The sequence below is a fragment of the Aspergillus wentii genome (assembly GCF_001890725.1).
Source record: "Aspergillus wentii DTO 134E9 unplaced genomic scaffold ASPWEscaffold_2, whole genome shotgun sequence".
NCBI lineage: Eukaryota > Fungi > Ascomycota > Eurotiomycetes > Eurotiales > Aspergillaceae > Aspergillus > Aspergillus wentii.
In genome coordinates this window covers 1,562,842-1,582,972 of record NW_024467833.1, presented here as the reverse complement: position 1 = coordinate 1,582,972, position 20,131 = coordinate 1,562,842, and the positions used below count along the sequence as shown (strand labels likewise).

The following is a 20,131-nucleotide window of genomic DNA, read 5'->3' as shown; positions in this document are numbered from 1 at the left end:
CTACAGAGTCCAATAATAACAAAAAGAAAAAGCGATCCACAATGGCGGAACCCAGAGCTCGTGCCGCCAGGCACAAGGGTCAGATGAATTTTTCATCAGAACGTATGTGCCATTTAATCGGTATATGTATACATTGGGGTCAGTTCTGACGTCAAATAGTCCGCCTTCTCCTTCTCGCCTATGGTGATCCAAGTCCCCATCCATCATTCCCCTCCGAACCCCTCCCCGAAACCGTTCGCGTGCTCGATGAAATTGTCACCGATTTTGTCATCGAGATGTGCCATGGAGCAGCTCAGTATGCTACCTACTCGCGCCGACAGAAGATCAAGGTCGATGACTTTCGCTTTGCGCTGCGACGTGATCCAAACAAGCTCGGTCGTGTGCAGGAACTGCTGCGGATGGAGCGCGAGCTGAAAGAAGCTCGTAAAGCTTTCGACCAGAACGACGATCAGGTTGGCAATCTGAAGGATGCTGCTGGGAAGAAGGGTCTAGAGGATCTGACTGAGAGCGTGGATGGGACGACCACCGGGAAGAAGAACAAGGGCAAGGGCAAGAGAAATGCCCGCCGTGACTCGGATGCAACGGAGGAAACAATGCCGAAGAAGAGAAAGGTTGTAGGATGAAATACTGTCAGCAAGATACATCTGGGCTTGATTTTGGGCGTTGTCGGTTCCTTTACACCACTACACATATGTTATACCACTATCTGCATTGGGAGGCGTTTGTTTTCGAATGGCGATGAGCTATCCATTTGGTTTTACAGGCTTTAACGTGTTTTTGAGGACTGAATAACCTACAGAATGGTATGGTATCTACAAGTTTTCTTGCTTAAGTTAGTTCCTAGCTCGCTGCTCATAGGGCAGTATTGTATATTCATTACTTATTTCATATTTGTCAAGTTTCACCTTTTGTATATTCTATCCATTAAAGATAACAAGAGAGCATTCTATCAAGCGAATCCCAAGGCATCTATATTCAATGGCTACAGGCAAATCTTGGAAACAAATGAAATCTCTAGCTTATGTATGTCCATTTCATCATGACTGATATGCCGCTCACAGGAAAAGCGACTACTTCGTAACCATTCAGGTCTACATCATCACGTTCAAAGAGCAAGGCAGCTCCAGCCAGACTCCTTCTCCACCCTTCTGTCCGTACGTCTCCTTTTTTTCAGTCTGAACAAAGCCAGATGACTCCCATACGCCGTGCTCGTTTGGTTTCCTGCTTTTTTGATTTTTGTACTGCCCCCGGTGACAGGAAACAGGATGACAAGATTTCACACCCAAGGAGAGACGCCCTGGACGAAATATGACCCAGACACATCCAAGGCAAAAAATAGAATAATAAGAAAAAAAAATCGACAATATAAGAGAAAAAAAAGAACAGAAGAAGAAATATTTCCACGGGCTGTTTGCTTTATCTTTCTTTAAGCACGGGCTTCCTCGCCGCTTCGTTCTTGAGTGCGCTGTTGCCCTCCACGGCCTCCCTTGCCGCCTCGTTGGCCTCCTTTCTGGCCCTCGCCAGTGGCACCGGACTCTCCGCCACCCAGAGTCAACTGGGCAGTTGCTAGCCGGTTGGACAGATCCATCTGTGTGCGAATGGTGTTGGCCAGGTAAGAAACGACCAAAACATCCTGGATGTGGTTGTTGCTGTAGAGGGTTAGTAAGGAAGGTTATCAAGACAATCAGAGGGAAGAATTCATACAAGTCACGCTCAATGTCAGCTGGCTCAACCTTGGGCGCCAAGGCCAGAGCGTTCAGAAGGAACTGACCCAACGCTGTCGAAGCTGGGGCCTCCTCATCAATGACGGACTCAACGTATTTCGAAACACGGTCAATCATGCCCAGCACATCCTCGATCGCACGCTCCAGGGCCTCAATGTCGGTAAAGATGTTAGCAGCGCGGCTCTCTTCATCTTTGGCGGTAGCAATGGTCTCCAATCCACTCTTTTCGGGCTCGCCATATCGGATCTCGTAGGGAACAGGGATAAAGGCGGCACTGTCGGCGGCTCTCTCCGCGGTCACACCAACGGGAGCAGAGATGTAGGCCCGGGTCTCAATGTCCTTTCCAGCCTCAGTGGACACAGTGAGGTGGACAGCCGGGTGAGGCCATGTACCATCACCCTGGCCACTGTAGAAGTTCTGGATCAAGGCGGAAAAAGTGTTCAACTCGGAGGAAGTGGCGTACCAACCGACCAGGATCTCCTTCGGGTTCGCCTTGAGGTGCAACGCCAACATCTGCTTCTGGTACTCCATGTCCACCTCGACCTGGTCCGCCGTCTCAGTGTGTCCAACAGCGAAGGTGCTGCGAATTTCCACCTCGGTTCCATCCTCAGATCTGGTTCCTAGCAGGGTTCCGATGACACGCTCCTGATCAGCATTGCGACGGAGAGAGTGGTCAAGGATCGAGAAAATGGCCTACAGCATGCAGTCAGTAATCCATCCCATCAATAACTGCCAGCGAAGACCTTTAGCGTACCTGAGGCTGGATGCCAACATTCAGAGGGGCGGTTGTCGGTGCAGACCCCACTGCCATGGGGCCCAGAGGGCGAGCAAGGTGAAGGAAGGAATCGGTTTCAGCCATGGTGAAAGAAAGATGTTCTAAAATTGCCCGTCGCTCGCACACACTCTCTTGATCTTCTGCGTCGTCGTCGAAGGGGGTGACAGGCTCTTCCTCGTCGTGGTGGAGTGGCTCTGTATTTTAATTCTTCCGCCCGCTGGAACTGACTGGCTCTGCGGCGGAGTTCTGCGAGGCTCAAATTGTGTGTGCGCGCAATGGGAAATTTCGCGCTAAGATAAGATAAGGCGAACCCCCAACAGCAGCGAAAAAAAAAAGTTCGACTACAAGCTTCAACACAACAGCAAAGCTATTTATACGGAAGAACGGTTCTTGTTTAAAATGGCTCCTCGTGGAAGAGGCGGTAAATTCTCTAGAGGGCGAGGAAAGGGCTCTCGAGGACATAGCAGAAGAGACGATTTCACGAAATCGCGAGTCGAAGAGATCGAGTAAGTATCGCATGCAGATGCTTGAGGCTCGAGCTAACGAATCGGTTCAGCTCAGACGCTTCTTCAGGTGGAGAAGATGGCTTTTCAGGTGGTCAGTTAGAGGATGATATGGGCGATGAGGTTCCCATGGACGAGAGATCATCCGACAGCGAGGAAGAGGACCAAGAGACGGGACAGTCATACAACGAATTACTCCAACTACTTCAGGCCAATACGGATTCCAAGGGACCCGATCGCAAGAAAAGGAAGATTGATCACAAGGATTCTAGGAAGAATAAAAAATCTCGAAGCGACGTGGTTGAAGAGGTGAAGGAGGATGAGGAAATGCTCAAGGACGACGACTTGCAAGACCAGGAACCCACGGACGATGAAGAGGATGGAGAAAATTCGGAGGAGGCTATTGGCGATGAGCAGGAAGGAAGTGACGATGAGGAGGATGGTGAGGAACCACCTCCAATTCATTTTTTGAAATTCAGGCTGACCTTCTTCTAGTCAGCGATCCTTTTGAAAGACATTTTACAATCCCTGACGAGGGCGAGCTATCCAGAAATATCCAAGCCGCAGGACAAAACAAATGGAGCTCTTCCAAGAAGGAGATCTCCGAAAGACTGAGATTGGTGCGCAGTGTACCGGAGATTGGTGGGGGTGACGCACCCTTCCTGCCAGCCATGAAGAATATATCTAATGCAAAGGTATGCAGCAATAATTATACAGATTATAATGGGGATTAAAGCTAACTTTCTCAGCTGAAATCAAAACTGAAAACTGCCGCCACCGAGTTCATTCCGAGTCTGAGTGAAGATGCCCATTTTCTCGCGCCCTATATCTTTGATTACCAGGATGTCTTGTACGGGTCCAGGACAACATCAAACGCAGCCCACATGCGGGACATTCTGGCTGTCCATGCCGTCAACCATGTCTTGAAGACTCGAGACCGGGTGCTCAAGAACAATGCTCGTCTTGCCAAAGAACAGGATGCGGATCTCGACCTTCGGGATCAAGGGTTTACCCGACCCAAAGTGCTTTATCTGCTGCCGACGCGCCAAGCCTGCGTCCGGGTAATCGATTCGATTACCAAGTTCTACCAGGCTGAACAGCAGGAAAACCGAAAGCGGTTCATGGACTCATTTTCGGGTGCGGATGACAAGAGCTGGGAGAACAGGACTGAAGATTTCCAGGAGTTGTTTGGCGGAAACGACGACGATATGTTCCGACTGGGACTCAAGTTTACTCGAAAGACAGTCAAGTACTTTTCGAAATTCTACAACTCAGATATGATTTTTGCAAGTCCACTTGGGTTACGGACAATCATGGATCAAGCAGAGTAGGTGTTCTGGGGCAACAGTTGTCTTGGAAGCTGTTTACTGATCTCTACGCAGTGCAAAGAAGCGGGACCATGACTTTCTGTCGTCGATTGAAGTGGTGATTGTGGACCATGCAGATGCGCTGCTTATGCAGAACTGGGATCATGTCGAGCACATCCTGCAGCATCTCAACTTGCAGCCGAAAGAAGCGCATGGGTGCGACTTTAGCCGCGTCCGGACGTGGTACTTGGATAACAACGCACGACATGTCCGACAACTGATTACGCTGTCATCTTACGTCGCACCAGAGATCAACTCGATCTTTTCAACGCACATGCAGAACGTGGCTGGCAAGATCAAGGCGACGCCAGTCTATGCCGGTGCGATTTCTGAGATACCACTCCCAGTCTCGGTTAAGCAGACATTCTCCCGATTTGATTGTCTCTCGCCGGCCAAGGACCCGGATGCGCGATTCAAGCACTTTACAACGACAGTACTATCTTCACTGGTGCGAAACATCACCTCTGGCCGGGGTAAGAGTGGTGGTGGTACTTTGGTCTTTATTCCGTCGTATCTGGACTTTGTACGAGTGCGCAACTACTTTGCGACATCAGCTCAGACGACCAACATTTCGTTCGGTGCCATTTCCGAGTACACAGACACTCGCGATGTGACAAGGGCGCGGACACATTTCATGAACGGACGACACTCGGTATTGCTGTACTCGGAGCGAATGCATCACTTCCGACGGTACCAGCTGCGCGGGGTAAAGCAGGTGGTCATGTATGGCGTGCCCGAAAACCCTCGATTCTATGGCGAGGTTGTAGGGTTCTTGGGGCTAGACTCAGCAGGGGTTGTAGATGCAGCCGAGGGAGGAGTGCGAGCGTTGTTCTCCAAATGGGACGCATTGAAGCTGGAGCGGATTGTAGGCACGAAGCGGGTTGGAAACATGTTGCGGGAAAAGGGCGGCGACACATTTACATTTGTATAGTATACGTACTATTGTTGCATAGTGTGTATGTATTTTAGCGATGATCACAGTTTGGACTGCGAATCATGCACGATGATGTGGTATAGGGATTGGTTGCATATGCAATTGGATCCAAAACAAGTTATATACGCGATATGTTTCCATGTCAGATCGCCATCCATCTAGGACTGGTCACGAACCCTCGAATCGAGCTTGATGAAAGTCAAACATGCGCAGCTCTGAGAGTACAGGCAGCACAATGGACCTCGTCAGCCCGTAGGATTTCTCACCGATATTCCCTGGCTGGAAGCGCAGCTTGTAACTACTAATAGTCCAGCTGATGGAGGAGTGATCGAGCGCAGATCAATCAGAATTAGTCATGGAGAATTTCAGCTGATGATTTTTATTATTTCCCCTCTTCTCTCAAGTTTATACAATTCTTCCTATATGTAAAAAATAAAAAATAGATAAATAATATCCTGTCCTTCACTGCACATCCGACATGGCGTCCTCGCCCCTCCCCCATCGCCCTTGCAGCGCCAAAACACACGTTTGTGATGGCGAAAGCGAATCTTCATTTCCACCGAAAACAAACCAAACAGCCCCACCCCAAAGACCAAGAATTTCACCAACAAGAGCTCTGTTCCATCCTTCAACAGACTCTTTTCTATCAGAACAGTCAGTCAACTCGGGCAGGATGATTCTGCCCGTCAATGAAGATGCGGCGCGAGAGCCGCTGCTCCGCTCATCGTCAACAAGCGATAGCCTCGATAAGAATGCCCAGGATGATCAACCATCGCGATGGCAGACCCTACGGACGAAATTGGAAGACATCTGGCTCCAGGGCAAGGGCATGATCCTGGTGATTGTATCGCAGTTTTTTGGAGCGTCGATGAATGTGATTGCCAAACTTTTGGGTCAGAATGGGGACGGAATGGACCCTTTTCAGGTGAGATTGATACGGAGTCCTCGCCCAAGGAAAACACAGGCTAACAACCAGCAGATCCTCTTCGCTCGCATGTCCATCACTGTCCTGGCCAGTTTTATCTACATGTGGTACGCGCAGGTCCCCAACCCGCTGGGAACCCGTCCAGTGGTGGGCTTGCTGATTCTGCGTGCGGTGGGCGGCTTTTTCGGTGTCTATGGGCTGTATTACTCGGTGCAATATTTGCCTATATCTGAGGCATCTGTGCTTACCTTCCTGGCTCCTATCCTCAGCTGCTACACCTGCTCGTTATTCATTCCCGGGGAACGGTTTACCGGGAAGCAACAGCTGGCTGCGGTGATATCGCTGGTGGGCGTGGTTCTCATTGCTCAGCCTTTTGCATTTTTCAGATCAGGCGAATCGGCCAATACGACGACCGAGGAGTCTGACACGACGAAAAAGGAGTACCAGCATACCATGGCGGTTATCGTTTCGTTGATTGGTGTAATGGGTGCCTCCTGTGCCTACTCAACGATCCGTATGATTGGGACTCGCGCCCATCCTCTTGTGTCTGTCACATATTTCTCTGCTGTCACAGCCATTATCTCCCTCGTAGCCATGGCAGCTCTTCCCTGGGTGCCGTTCAAGCTGCCGGCGACCTGGATTGACTGGGTTTTGCTAGCAGGCTTGGGAGTTTGTGGATTCCTGCTGCAGTTTTGGTTGACGGCAGGATTGGCGTATGTTCCACCGCCCCCCAAGGGGGGAACGGGTAGCAGTAACAAGTCATCGGGGTCGCGGGCGACATCGATGCTATATACAGTGATGATATATGCAATGTTCTATGACAAGGTGGTCTGGGGAGTTACGCTGTCGCCAGTGAGTTGGGTGGGATCGGCATTGATCATAGGCAGTGCGATTAGCGTAGCCATGGCGCGAGACGATCGTTCAGGTTCAGATGGAGGATCTGCCGAAGATGCGGGGGAGAGAGAACCCCGAGAGAATGAAGCTGCAAAGGCGACGTCAGACCTGGAGCATTCGCATCGGGTGGAGGAAGGAGGGAGAAGCTAATGCACGATAGAGAGGAGGGAAAGAGGGGGTGTCGATCACTGAATAGAAAACCAGATGGACCATGGACAGTCGACGGCTAAATGGCGGTACGAGCGTGTAGATATCATGTCTGTGCTGGGCGATAGTATGATATGAAAATGATGATGAATGCAACCGTTTTGGACTGAGATGTCACAGTAGGGTAAGTAATACCACCTATCCTGGCTTAGTGCATCCCTCCACCAGAGTCTCTAATATGATTGGCGAATTCTTCTTGGGTGGGTTAAATTGGTCAATATGACTGGCTGGTTCTGTCCCATCAAGATTGAGCAGATCCGGGGAAGCTGTACGCCAGTTACCGTACAATACCATATCAGTCACTGACTACCTGGTTCACGACCGTTCATTGGCTGGCTCCAGCAAGTGACGTCACTCGGTGCACTCTCGACCGAAAAAACCCGATTTGCGCCAGCGGAACTTCCCGAGGGGCGCGGCAGCCAATCAGAAGGCGCAAACCCTATACAAGGTATAGGTAGTGATATAAAAGCTGAATTGCCTCAAACCTGTTTTATCTGCTCTAATATTCTGATATTTAACCGTTTGTAACCTATAGACTCATCAATGCACCTCTTATCACCTTCTTATTTCAAGTAGCTTGCTTGAAAAATTGTTTCAAAATGCGTCATTTCGATGCCTGGCTCCTTCGTGACCCTTACTCCATCTGGCATTACTACTCCACCGGTCGACGATGGCAGGAAACCGTTCGCGATCTCATCCAGGATCGTAAGATCTGTGCGCCTCCAGTCCAACTGCCCCCACCCTCCAATCCCATCGATCCTTATGCCCGTCCCATCAACCCTCAAGACGAAAGCATGTTGCTACGCCATCTGCCCCCCGAAGTCCGCCTCATCATCTACAACTATGTCTTTGGCGATGAGGCCGTCCACCTCGTCCAGATCAAGGATAAAATCCGCCATGTTCGGTGCTGTCATTCTGCTTCCTCGCTCGACTCCAACCGACACTGTTGTCCTGCTACTCCGGCTCGATGGCGCATCGCTGACCACACTACCGACCGCATGCTCTACCCTCACACGCATGCCGCTCTCCCTGAGCTGCTGAGCAATTCGTCGCTTGCTCTCCTGCGTACTTGTCGTGGTATCTACGTCGAAGCTGCTGATCTACCTTACTCCAACCCCGTCTTTGACGTCGACGACCTACACACCTTCATCGCCTTCTCGCTGTCCATTTCCCCTGACCATCTGCGCGCCATCAAACGACTAACCGTCCAATGGATGCCCATCTGGCAACCCATGGCTGGCGAAGAACACAAGTCCTCCATCTTCTCACACACTCACAATGACCGGCTTTGGGCGCTCTTCTGGACTCGTGTTGCGGCTCTCGACGGCCTGGAAGAGTTACGGCTTAGTCTTGACCTTGGCCGTTTCAGTGGGAACACCATTGGGGGCCTGATTGATGGGAAAAAGCGTCTGAGGCTGGCGATTGATGAGCCCTGGGTTCGTCCGTTGTTGGGGGTTCGGGGCTTGCATTCGTTCGATTTGGGGATTACGGCCCGTTGTGATGCCTATGCGAAGGGTTTGCTCGAGGACAATCTGCGACGAGATGCGGCCTCTTTGCGTGATAACCTGCGTGCCATTCTTTGCTCGTCTCCTGGTGATGCTGTGCCTATTCCCGGGTTGCGGTTGAGTATGCCGTGTTCCATGGAAATTGAGGATCAGCCAGATCGGAAGGTGAGACCTCGACTTGCCATCACAGCTGCTTGACCAAGATTAGACGTCATATCGATGAATTCAGGCTAGCCCGTGCTACGAAATTAACGGTGTTTCCCCATCATGATACCCTGAGATTGTTATTTTATCTGTGTCTATATGTACATACTTTGTTACTTGTTCTAAACTTCTGTCTAAGATTGGGTTCATACGTGCTCGTATTATGTTGGAGTAAGAATGGATAAATGAATAGATCTCTGAATAACTTCAGTCCAATAACGCCTATATTCCATCCAACTATCTGACAAGTCAATCTATCTATTATATATCCCGCCTGCAAGCCCAATGTTACAAACCACATGATACAATTCATCCCAGTATTAAGTTATGCATGCATGTTCCTCCACTGTCATTCGAATAAAATAGATAATATAAAAATATTCATCCGAAAGTAAATGCGCCTTTTTTTTTTTTGGGTCCCACGGTCGATGATGTCACGGTTGAGAAATGATGTTTCATTCGTTGCTCCCAATAAATTAACTTACATGTTCGATCGAGACATGCAGAGGTAAATCTCGAATCTTGATTGCTATCCGAACACGTCGAATAGATGCAACTTTTTATGCGGTGTGGGAATGGGTCACAGTGTTACCTTCCGATTCGGGTTCATGTTCCTCTTCGCTAGACGGCGAATGCGGTCGGCTGGGGCTGGTTTGTTCGATCAGAGACCGACGGCTGCGCATCATCTGCTTGACGTTAATAACATGGTCCATGTGTGATAAGAGATGTAATACTGACCCACGCTCGAACACCTCCAATCAACCCCAAACTGTAACCTGTCGCAAAGTCTTCGTTCCTTCCAGTTCCTACCGGGCTGTCAGGACGGCTCAATGCCTCCACTCGTGAGAGATGGGACTTGCCTGTTGTCGGACTAACGATTCCACTCGGCCGTCCTCCCAGATCAATGCTGTTTCTCGCACTGGGAGCTGGGCTGTTTGGTCGGCTGTTCTGCCAGATCTGGCGCAGCTCCCGACCCAACTCTTGACCGGTGGCCGTCCAGTTGTTGCGGATGTTATCCCGGAGTTCCGTCACATGTCGCTTGATTTCCAATTCGTTCTTCTTCAACCATGACACATTCAACTCTTGTCGCGAAGCACCCCGCTTGAATTGACGGGAGATGTACTGGTCGTAGTCGCGAACGATTCTGCGTCTGTTAGATACAGATCGTCTAGCAATAAATTGAGTTACCAACCTGGTGATGATGCCTGTTGTGCTGACACCCTCGGTTCTCTGAGTAACCAAAAACTTTCCTTCAGCCTTGATTGGGGCATAGATATCGTCTCCTTCGTCAGCACCGTAGGGAAGGTCATCGTGAGCGACATAATCGATCTTGTGTTCGTTGATGAAATCCGGAGTCACAATCCACGGGCAGTTGGGAAGCACCTCATCCACCCATTTACAGTGACGGATGGTCTCTGCACGCTCTGCACCGCTCAGGACAGTCAGACCCTTCCGCATGTGTGTTTCCTCATCCCCAGTGACTCCGACAATGAGATAGACATCAGGGAAAGCCTTTTTAGCCTGTTCGAGTTGTCGCATGTGACTGTTCACAAAGTAAGCGGCTAATCAAATGCCCAAAAATAAAAATCAAAGAAAGATAACATACCCAAGGTGAAACAGATCAAACACTCCATCGGCATACACACGGACCGGCCGGTCTGTAGGAGGAGGATTGGTCTTGTATCCCACGGGGTCCTGCAATCGGCCGACCTCGGGAGGTCTCATGAGTTTCTGCTTCTCCTCTGCCGTCTTGACCTGCAAGTCCGGCCGACCCGTCCGGTTCTCAATGTCGCTGCTTGCCACGGTCGTCTCGGAAGGCTCGCCCATATCTTCCTCATTGTTCTCCCCCATCACTTGATCGGTTCCATTGGAGTCGGGTGCATGGCTTTCGTCGTTTGACTTCCGGGCCCGTTTCGAAGGCGGGACCGTGCCGGTTGCCGCAGCCGCGACGTCAATTGAAGTCTGTTTCTTCTGCTTGCCGCTCGAGGGAGTAGGAAGGATTGTTGGACCGGTCGAGTCATCGCCTTCCTCACCAGACGCGTCGCGCGATGAAGGTTGCAAGAGATCCGCTGTGGACGACTTGACGGGGTTGGCTGGCTGGTGTTGGGAAGCGCTGCGCTTGCGTTTGCCCGCGGAGGACGGAGACGACATGATGGCGTATTCGGGGAGGGGGTTCTTGACTTGAGGGAGCTCAGCTCTACTTCTGTCGACTGGATCAAGGGATGTCAAGATAGAAAGAAAGACAAAAGAGAGAGGGGGGGGAAAATTGAAACGAAAACGGATGGAAGAGAGATGACAGGTTGGGGAGGAATGCAAGACAAATAATGACGATCTCTTGGGACGTTCCGTCGCTTTCTCTCTCTCCAACAGTCTGTCTTGTTTTTTTAGGGGGGGAAGCCCAGGTTATTCGGTTCTGCCTTTCAGGGTCTGTTAATTACGCTTAGCGGCTGAAACCGCATTACGGTGACAGTACGGAGCACCCTGCTACGGGGTACACCCGACCGTACAGGTGGGTCAATATTGGGCAGGCCAAGCCGGAATAGCTGACTCGCCGGCCTAGTCGGACGGTATTGATTACACAGGTACCGTATCAGGACAGCGCCCATACATAGGTACAGCACAGAGGGACCGTATCACCGACCGGCACGACTGAGAACAGCTGTCACGAGACAATCGACGATCTTCCTTCGCCGGACGAGGATGATCATTCAGGGTCTTACATCTAGTCTTCTTGGAAGACTGACTAGTCGTGCCACTATGGGCTGGAATTAATTCAGATATCGGTTGCTTCATTTCCGACGCGACTGCCACGCTGCCTGCCAGGTACCATACGCAAATAATATGGGGAAGGAAACGCCAAGGATGGTTCACGGGTTTGCGTTCACCACATCTCCATAAAACTCCGCTGCTGATGGATTCGTGATCAAAATGATAACCCATTCCGACCCAGTTTAAAAATAGAAAAGTAGAAAAGTAGGAGAGGGAAAAAAAGGGAAATAAAGCGATCTTCATGCTGTTGACTGAAAAACCGAATACGCCTCGATGTGCAATATCAGCATGCGCCTATTCGCCTCCTTGGTCGGCCTACAACGGGCCAACATGAAACCCTGGTTTTCTTCCCCGACACAGCCTTGAAAGGTGGAAGGAAAGGGAGAGTGTGGAGCAAGACAGAAATCAGGACGGAAGGAGGACAAAAAAACAGAGGGGAAGATAAAGAAGATAGAAAGATATCAAAGATTCATCAATAATGGACGTTTTGTGCGGTATCTTAAGTTGTGTGAAGGCATAAAAACAGACGTACTCTCGTGAGACCTGCCGACTTGCGGCTAAAAAACCCCCCCATCTTGTAAGCAACCCCCCCTTTTCCATCCCACAAGACATGAAAATAAAAAAGAAAACATCCCAGAAGGGGCAGTTCAACACGAAAAAAATAAAGTAGTCCCCCATTCATTCCGTGTTACCCACGGGTGTCAATAAGGCCATAGTAAAGGTTTAGAAAGAAAAAGAAAAAGAAAAAAAAAAAAGACAAATAGGTAGACATGATGCTCAAGGGACAAGGGGAGGAAACAAAAGCGAAAATAGAGAAAAGGGACGGTCGTAGAATCACACAGATCGTTTTCAAAAAAGAACCAAAAAAAGAAAAAAGAAAAACAGACGCTTCATGACTACGAGGACGTGGACTTCTCTGGCTCTCCAGTGGCATTGCCAGAAGAATGATCCGTGGTGGATGCAGGTGATTCCGATATGTTGGTAGTAGACTCATCGGCCTTATTACCATCATTCTTCGACTGAGGTCCAGGAGTTCCTTCGCGCTCATTCCGGGTGGTATCGGGCGATTCACGCTGCACCTGACTCACAAGATCCCGATCCTCTTCGGTCTGGTCAAAGAGCTCCTCTTCATTCTGCTCAGGCATCACTTCGGTGCCATCACCAAGGAGAATGATCCGGCCAGAACGGACGCTGAAACCACGCGATCGGTCAATCTCAAGCTCATAGTCATCCGGGTTTTCCTCGAATTGGTTATGGATACCGGGGCCACGGAATTCAGCTATAGCCCCCGTCAGTCAGTAGGGATTGGAGGCCTCAGGTTCCTCGTGAGACTTGCCGTACTCAGGTGGAGCGCAAGGGCCGTCGCCGTTAGCCACCCGTTCTGCAATTTGGTTGTACCATTCTTCCTTAGTCCTGCCGTTCAAGAGACCGATGATAACCATGGTCATGTTGTCACATCCAACGCCGCCGGTTTCGCTGTTAGAGGCAAGGCAGTTGTCCATCATGTTCTCACAGATACGAGAAAGATCCTGCTTGGCGGCAATACCTCTCCGGACAAATTCAACAACGGATTGAGAAGACTGGCAGTCCCAGATACCTGTAGTTCAAAAAAAAATAGAGATCAGAACCCCAACGTAGCAAAGCAGAATGGCTATGCCAGAATGAAAAAGACGCACCATCACAGGCAATTACTAAGAACTCATCGTCATCACTCAGGTCGTGGACTGTCACATCGGGGTAGGCCGTAACAATTTGTTGCTCAGGCGACAGCTCGGCGCTCTTCTTGAATTCGAAATCACCAATGGCGCGAGATAAGGCGAGGTTGCCATTGACACGGCCAAAGTCGACGAAACCACCAGCGGCGCTAATACGGGCCTTCTCGCCTGTAGTCATTATCAGAATGCGGTTCCCAAACAGTAGACATAGCCTATAAAAAGTCACACACCTTCATTCTGAGGCTTGTGGTCGAAAGAAAGGGGCTTTGCGCGGCCCTTGACACCCAACACAGAACGCGAGTCACCAGCATTGGCCTGTGTCGAGTTAGCAAATCAACCGATCTTTGCAAGTACACCCAGGCGAATCTTCACACACCACCCAGATTTTATGCTTCGAGATCACACTGACAGCTGCTGTGCAGCCAGAGACTTCTTCTTCATATCTGGGGTCTAACCGCGGCAAAGTCAGTCGAGAGGCCCGAGACTGGTCGGATGAACGGAATTCCACAAACCTTCCAGAATAGCCCGGTCAGTAGCCAGGAAGCCATCCTTCAACGCCTGCTCGATATCGCCCTTGCGAAATGATTCCTGCTTCGAGACGATCTTGTGGACATTATCACCAGCAAATAGAGCCACTTTATCTCCTCCATGTCCATCGTATACACCAAAGAAGGCGAGACGTTTGTCGGGTGCGGTAGGCTGTTCCGTGTTGTCCTTATATTTCGCTTGAAGGTCTAGCACCGCAGCGTGGGCATCCTCCATGCTGATTCGCCAACCCTGCATGGCCGAGACACCATACACACAACACTCATCTTCACCCTCGGATGAAGTCTAAAGATCAGAAGCCACATGGTTAGCAATTCCCGAGAACGAACCCATTAAGTATAGATGACATGTCACCCACAAGGTGCTGCGGCGGTTTTGTGCACACAGGACCCCGCAGTTCGAGATAATGAATTTTCAGAAAACCAAAACTGGCCCAGACAATGAAGAAGCAAAAGAGAAGACAAAAATAAAGCCCGAGACAAAGGAAAGATAAAAAGAAAATACACGGAGGGAATTAATATCAAACAAGCACGGCCGGAAAGGGGGGGTTGGAAATTGCGTAAGGAAGACTGCAGTGTGGGGGGAAGAGGCGAGGCATCCTTGAAATCAGTGTTGAGGGACTCACCTTCTCGACCACAGGCTCTGATAAAGTCTGGCCCATGATTTATGGCAGGGGATAACAATTAGCTCTGGAGAAATCTATGGGCATATGCACAACTGAGAGTGAAGAAGGATTTGTGTATAAAAAATTGCTTTTCTGGTCTCGGGGGAGGATTTAGGAGGAAAAGGCGAGGAAGTGAGGAGGGAGGAGAAAAGCGGTTCAGGTGGGCGAGGGAACTTTTTGCTGGGTGAAAAGCGGCGTGCGGGAAGAACCAGCAGTATTTCTTCTGGTGGTAGTAGAAGGTAGCGCGATCGATGGGGGGAGAGGAGAGTGGGGAACGAGGATTATGGATTAGAATAAATGATAATGATGACGATGAGAATTGAGGAATATTCCGAATGGATGTCGAAAGAGGGAGAGAGAGAGACAAATAGAGTGCTCTTATGATAATAATATTTGGGAGCTGAAGGTGTCACGGGGGCAGCGAAGAGTTTTCTTCTTATTATCAGTCGTAGCAATCCATCCCTCTGGCAAGCATCACAAGGGCTGCAGAAAAGGACATGAAAAAAAGAAAAGAAAAATACGTTGGGGACTCGAGCATCTGATCGTCTATAAGTAGTCTATTCTCTAGTCTATTATTATTTTATTGCCTCATTTTGTAATTCCCCCCGTATATTGAAGTTATTGGCATTGACTGACATTCTACATGGTGGCATCCATCCATTCATACCTCTCCTCCTCCATCTAGACTCAGAGTGACATCCATGAGTCGGTCTGGTATGCTCCGTTCCTGCAGGTCCAATTCACCGTCCACTCCTTTGCTGACGATCCCCTCTCGTCGTCTCTCTAGTCTCTCCCCATGTACTCTGTACACAGAGATGATCATTGATGATAGATTCCCTCTCCGGAGTAGATATTCTCCACTATGCACGAATCCTAACCACGTCCTTGCAGGGTGATAGTCACGTGCTGCTGTCCCAACTCCCTGGATTATCATCCAAGACACGCCAGATAAAACGTCTCGAGCTCTCGAGTATCTGGCTGTAGGACTATTTACACCCTCTGCCTAATAATATCGCTATTCCTTGCAGCCTCGAAGACATGCGGTGTGACCTCCCCGCTGAGATAGCTGCCTTACCCTTACCTCGGTAGGTAGGTCATGATTTCTTACCCCGAGAGCTTCCATGTGCAGTTTGAATGTGTTGTATTCGAGTTCTATAATAACATGTTGTTCATCTCTGAATTAATTATATTATGTTGTAAATAGCCCCTGGGAAATTATGGTAGACGGTATCAGAAAAAATAACAAATCACTCAACTATGCATGTGGATATCGTGCTCAAAAATGCTCAGACCCAGTGGCTTATCAAAATAAATAAAATAAAGCAAAGTCGCCTCCCAATCAATCCCTATATCCAACTAAACAAAGGCACCCCCAGAGATGTCCCGTGGCAAGCCATTATGGCTTTGCATGCTGAGCGGCCGACGAGTGTGATTCTGCCATTGATAGCCCGTTTCACTCATGGGCTCATTCTCCTTGTCCGCAAACCGCACCAAACTCAGCCGCTGTCCCTTGCCTTCTATGGGAATAGATGACAGTGATGGACTTTTCCTCAATGAGTTCTGACGGTGAGTAGCCGACGCATCGGTCTGTGGATATGGGGTTCCCTGGTACCAGCGACGCTGACCACCATTGTCTTGATGTGCGAGGTTGCTGTAATTGTCAGGACTTCCACGCATATCACCAAAGTCAAATGGCCGTGCGCTAGCTTCGCTCGTTTCGCTGAAAACTCGAGGAAGCGGCGTAATTATATCCCTGTAATTTTGTGCAAGGCTGGATTGACTTTGTTCTCTGGTAAAAGGAGCCACCGAGGGCTGCATGCTTGAAATTTGTGACAAGGGTCGGAGGTAGGTGGATTGACGATTGTCATCAGCATAATTGGAAGAGTTGGCCACCGAGTAGGGGCGGTCTTGGATTGGCTGTCCATTACAATCATCAGTGTATATGGAAATTGTATCTCCCCGACTAGCCGTGCTTCGAGCTCTTTCCAAAGCACGGACACCAGAAGACCTCCGCCGGTTGGTTTGGCCTGAGAACATGGGGTTCGAAGAGTTTCGACTCTTTGCCCGACCGTAAACGAAGGCATCCAACGAATTAGACTCGGAGATATCTGGCTCTACAGCCCTCAGACTCGTCCGTTTCTGGAAGCTGTCCCTTGCCCGAGGTGGAGGGCGAGGAAATAATGGTGCCAAATTCCCCAGCTGGCTCTCTTCGCTCTGTAGCGATGCGTGTGTATTCTGCCATGACATTCGTACCACTCCATGTCCGGGGGGGCCAAAACCACCCGCTCCATGGCCCGCGCCGCTGTATCTAATTGGTAGGCCTGAAGCTACGGATGAAATGCCACTGGACCGCTTCGAGTGTCGCTTCGACCTTGATGACATCGCTGAATTTCGCTTCAGTGACCTTCTTGGTTGAATCGGTTTGAGAGGCTCTCGTCTCTTGGACTGTGAAGTTTGCCTGCGAACAGATGGGCTGGTCTGAAAAGAAAGGCGCTTGTTCTGAGGAGCCTCCGCAACGTGCTTGTCTTCGCTGGGCTCGGGGATTTTCAATGGAGGGAAATCCCACTCGATGGCAGAGCGCGAGAAGTTATTTTCTTTGTTTGCCTCATTGTCCGTCTGGTCTTTCTTCCCAAATGCGCCTGAGTTCAAGTACAGCTCCAACTTTGGGGGTTGAGAGGTGATTTCTGGCTGATGAATCGAGGCTGTGTCTTCATACGGTTGGCAGCGTGGTAGATCGGGACCGCTCGGTCGTGGAAGAGGTGGTTTTTCTGGAGGGAACTGCCCTTCTTCGTTTGCAGCTGCTTTGTTCTTGTGCTTTCGTCGCGCACAACACAGGAAGAGAATGACGCTGCTGAGGAAAACGAGGGGGATAACGACAGAAATTGCAATTATTCCAGCCTTCTTCTCATGTATACCACCGCTGCCAGGGTTGTCGTCATCATCACTATTCTTTTCATGGTGGCCCGCTTCAGCGATATTGATAGTAAACGTTTCAGTATGCTCATCAGAGCCTTTACTTGCTGTCAGATCAATATCGATTTTCTGGGGGCTTGCATCTTCAGGAACGTGTCCGGAAAGCGTCTTAGTTTCTGGGTTGTATTGTGACCACGAGGAGATTTGCTGTCCCAAATGGACCTCGAGCTGAACACCGTCATCAGTCAAGACTGAATGGTCAAAAACACATTCAAAGTCCTCTCCTATGTTTGCATCGCAATCCTTCGGATCACTGACAAACAGTGATGATTGTGGGAACTCCAATCTAACAATGAGATCCGTGACATCCTGATGAGTATCTGTAACGGAAATGGTTACATTCTCATTTACTGCATCATCTGGGGGCGTGCCACTAAGAGAGATGGAATCCTTATCCAAAGTCAGCCAATTCGGCGATTTCACGTCAATTTTGTCCAGGTCTTCGCTTGCGGGCTCCTCGCCGTCCAACGTCAACATGTCATAAAACCGAGGACTGGTGAACTTTTTTCCTGGTGTGAGTTGGAAAGTTTGGTAACTCTCATTGAAGGACAATATGTGCGGACTGATGGTCATCTGAAAGGTCAGAGTGGCAGCGCTGAAGCCAACCACGTCTGATGCGACGAGATGGAAGGTAAATGTCTGCGGCCCAACCGTGGGACTAGTGCCAGTGAACTTAAGCGAAGATTCGTCAAACTCCATCCAGGATGGTAATGGGGAGTTATCCGGGGAAGTTCCATAGTATATGGTGTCAGGGAGTGTGTTTGTGAAGGTTTCGGGGTCGAAGGAAATGGAGAACGAGTCCCCAGCATGCACAAAAATTGTCGATGGAGCCGAGGTAGCGCCGATCTTCTCGAGCTGTGGAAGGAGGGGCTTGCCGGGCTTCGGGCCTTCATCTTCTGATACAAACAAGGTGACTTCCATACTAGCGGACCCCGCTGAATCCGACGCAACAAGATCAAATTTCTGGGATCCAACATCTCCGGATTGAGGGGTTCCCGACAAGGAACGACTCTTGCTGTCCACTTTTAACCATGAAGGCGCATCTGAGAGCGAGTATTCTGTGTCCGGGGCACCATTAGCAAATGTGCCTTCGGCGAAAATGAACCGATACGGCTTCGAAACACGAGCCACGGGAGGTATCTGAGCGTTCAGCGGATAATTTGGTGCAGGTTCGGCGTCGACGGTAAAGAAGATCGCCAGGATAATCAACCAGAAGAGTGCCATCTTTTGTCGAAGCCAGAATATGACTGGTAGTGTCAGGCACAATTCGGTTACTGGGGCGTAGCAAGCAGGTTGGTATAGTTCAGTGTCGCTGGCAAGACCATCTGAAGGATGAAGAGAAAGAAAAGAACAATAGTAATGACAGGCGAAAGATATTGGTGAAATCAGCAATGTATATGGAGAAATCACCCTATCCTTCAACGAGGATTTCTCTCCTTCAAGGTGGTCGGCCCAAGGGCCATCCGACAAGGAGAGGCGCGAAGACTTCGGCCCCTTCAACGAAGCCATACCTGGATATGCTTGACGTCACTGAAATGTGGGAATGATTAGAGAACAATGGGCACTGGCGCGATTTGGCGCGATTTGGCGCGATAACGCTCACGTTGTGAAATGCACGACCCTGCAAGGGATGATTCCCAAGGACAGGAACAAGGACGCGTCCAACCATTACCATGCTTTCATTTGCCCCTCAAAGAATTCAGGAGAAGTCAAGAGGTAGAAAAAAAGCAGTGCCCCTCTCGTCGAAAGAATCTGGGAAGAAAGGTCTTAAGGGTCCAAGGGCCCATAGGAGTCTAGGAGATGCATAGGAGTGACAGGAGTAAACTCCCACGTTCAATCGAGATCGAGAACCATTCTAATACCAGTGCGCCCTGGGGCATAGTAGTCGGCAATTTCCTCTCGTTCTTCGAAGCCAGCACGCGAATACAGCGCCCGTGCAGGGTCCCTGGCCTTATCCACCCATAGTTGAATGTATTGGCAGCCCTCCTTTTCTAGCCGGTGTTGAATATAGTCCATGAGCTTCTGTCCAACACCCTGACGACGGTAGGCTTCTGCCACACATATTTTGTGCAATAAGGCTATTCCTTTCTGTCGGACATAGACGGCATAGGCGATCAAAGACGATCCTCCAGGCGCTGTTGGACTGGTCGCATACAAGACCCGCGTGTTAGGCTTCTTCCTCCACAGTTCCTCGCCAAAACTGAAGGCCTCATTGGCAGGGAATGCCTTTTTCTCAACGCGTGCGATCTGCGCGAGAGTCTCAAACGCTTGTTTCTGACCCAAGGAATGGATGTCCGATATGGTTAAGTCAATAGGCATTCTTCCGAGCCCCTCCAGGATCTACATTCAAGAGGGTTAGGAACAGTAGCAAGAAGTAGATACGAGCTGCAATGTGTTTGAAGAGAGAAACTAAAACAACGGCCGTA

The 20,131-nt window shown here is 49.8% G+C and overlaps 9 protein-coding genes across 9 annotated transcripts; 4 read left to right on the top strand and 5 right to left on the bottom strand.

Moving 5' to 3' along the window:
- Positions 1-41: 41 nt before the first annotated feature.
- On the top strand, positions 42-623 carry ASPWEDRAFT_48830 (putative transcription initiation factor TFIID subunit 13; the record flags this gene model as incomplete). The annotated part of the gene is made up of 2 exons (XM_040837168.1): positions 42-102; positions 160-623. 2 exons carry the CDS (start codon positions 42-44, stop codon positions 621-623), a joined length of 525 nt encoding a protein of 174 aa, XP_040692307.1.
- An 803-nt stretch (positions 624-1,426) lies between these two features.
- Positions 1,427-2,583, bottom strand: ASPWEDRAFT_168530 (eukaryotic translation initiation factor 3 subunit F; the record flags this gene model as incomplete). Its single annotated transcript, XM_040830305.1, has 3 exons — positions 1,427-1,649; positions 1,705-2,417; positions 2,479-2,583. The coding sequence occupies 3 exons, from the start codon at positions 2,581-2,583 to the stop codon at positions 1,427-1,429; spliced, it is 1,041 nt and encodes a 346-aa protein (XP_040692306.1).
- Positions 2,488-5,572, top strand: ASPWEDRAFT_36317 (UTP25 family protein). The gene is made up of 5 exons (XM_040834424.1): positions 2,488-3,005; positions 3,056-3,444; positions 3,498-3,697; positions 3,752-4,329; positions 4,385-5,572. The coding sequence occupies exons 1-5, from the start codon at positions 2,899-2,901 to the stop codon at positions 5,298-5,300; spliced, it is 2,190 nt and encodes a 729-aa protein (XP_040692305.1). The 5' UTR covers positions 2,488-2,898; the 3' UTR covers positions 5,301-5,572.
- A 707-nt stretch (positions 5,573-6,279) lies between these two features.
- ASPWEDRAFT_36316 (DMT family transporter) lies at positions 6,280-7,469 on the top strand. The gene has a single exon (XM_040834423.1). The coding sequence runs from the start codon at positions 6,331-6,333 to the stop codon at positions 7,270-7,272; it is 942 nt and encodes a 313-aa protein (XP_040692304.1). The 5' UTR covers positions 6,280-6,330; the 3' UTR covers positions 7,273-7,469.
- A 459-nt stretch (positions 7,470-7,928) lies between these two features.
- ASPWEDRAFT_127273 (uncharacterized protein) lies at positions 7,929-9,113 on the top strand (the record flags this gene model as incomplete). Its single annotated transcript, XM_040829223.1, has 1 exon — positions 7,929-9,113. The coding sequence occupies one exon, from the start codon at positions 7,929-7,931 to the stop codon at positions 9,030-9,032; it is 1,104 nt and encodes a 367-aa protein (XP_040692303.1). The 3' UTR covers positions 9,033-9,113.
- Positions 9,114-9,542: 429 nt separating this feature from the next.
- Positions 9,543-11,400, bottom strand: ASPWEDRAFT_338107 (choline-phosphate cytidylyltransferase). Its single transcript, XM_040833870.1, has 3 exons — positions 10,645-11,400; positions 10,231-10,581; positions 9,543-10,182 (listed from the first exon to the last, which is right to left on the bottom strand). Exons 1-3 carry the CDS (start codon positions 11,187-11,189, stop codon positions 9,735-9,737), a joined length of 1,344 nt encoding a protein of 447 aa, XP_040692302.1. The 5' UTR covers positions 11,190-11,400; the 3' UTR covers positions 9,543-9,734.
- A 1,303-nt stretch (positions 11,401-12,703) lies between these two features.
- On the bottom strand, positions 12,704-14,729 carry ASPWEDRAFT_48824 (PP2C family serine/threonine-protein phosphatase; the record flags this gene model as incomplete). Its single annotated transcript, XM_040837167.1, has 7 exons — positions 12,704-13,086; positions 13,144-13,404; positions 13,484-13,690; positions 13,753-13,837; positions 13,899-13,972; positions 14,035-14,353; positions 14,694-14,729. The coding sequence occupies 7 exons, from the start codon at positions 14,727-14,729 to the stop codon at positions 12,704-12,706; spliced, it is 1,365 nt and encodes a 454-aa protein (XP_040692301.1).
- A 1,359-nt stretch (positions 14,730-16,088) lies between these two features.
- On the bottom strand, positions 16,089-18,929 carry ASPWEDRAFT_106611 (putative transmembrane glycoprotein; the record flags this gene model as incomplete). The annotated part of the gene is made up of 1 exon (XM_040827822.1): positions 16,089-18,929. The coding sequence occupies one exon, from the start codon at positions 18,927-18,929 to the stop codon at positions 16,089-16,091; it is 2,841 nt and encodes a 946-aa protein (XP_040692300.1).
- Positions 18,930-19,538: 609 nt separating this feature from the next.
- Positions 19,539-20,024, bottom strand: ASPWEDRAFT_48822 (GNAT family N-acetyltransferase; the record flags this gene model as incomplete). Its single annotated transcript, XM_040837166.1, has 1 exon — positions 19,539-20,024. The coding sequence occupies one exon, from the start codon at positions 20,022-20,024 to the stop codon at positions 19,539-19,541; it is 486 nt and encodes a 161-aa protein (XP_040692299.1).
- Positions 20,025-20,131: the final 107 nt, after the last annotated feature.

Bases quoted from the DNA above. Each gene is read 5' to 3' on its own strand.
- ASPWEDRAFT_36317 (XM_040834424.1), top strand. From the start codon at position 2,899: ATGGCTCCTCGTGGAAGAGGCGGTAAATTCTCTAGAGGGCGAGGAAAG. The intron at 3,445-3,497 runs GTGAGGAACCAC...ACCTTCTTCTAG, and splicing joins AAGTGACGATGAGGAGGATG to TCAGCGATCCTTTTGAAAGA. The intron at 3,698-3,751 runs GTATGCAGCAAT...TAACTTTCTCAG, and splicing joins AGAATATATCTAATGCAAAG to CTGAAATCAAAACTGAAAAC.
- ASPWEDRAFT_36316 (XM_040834423.1), top strand. From the start codon at position 6,331: ATGTGGTACGCGCAGGTCCCCAACCCGCTGGGAACCCGTCCAGTGGTG.
- ASPWEDRAFT_338107 (XM_040833870.1), bottom strand. From the start codon at position 11,189: ATGTCGTCTCCGTCCTCCGCGGGCAAACGCAAGCGCAGCGCTTCCCAA. The intron at 10,582-10,644 runs GTATGTTATCTT...CTTTGTGAACAG, and splicing joins TTTGATCTGTTTCACCTTGG to TCACATGCGACAACTCGAAC. The intron at 10,183-10,230 runs GTTGGTAACTCA...TAACAGACGCAG, and splicing joins ACAACAGGCATCATCACCAG to AATCGTTCGCGACTACGACC.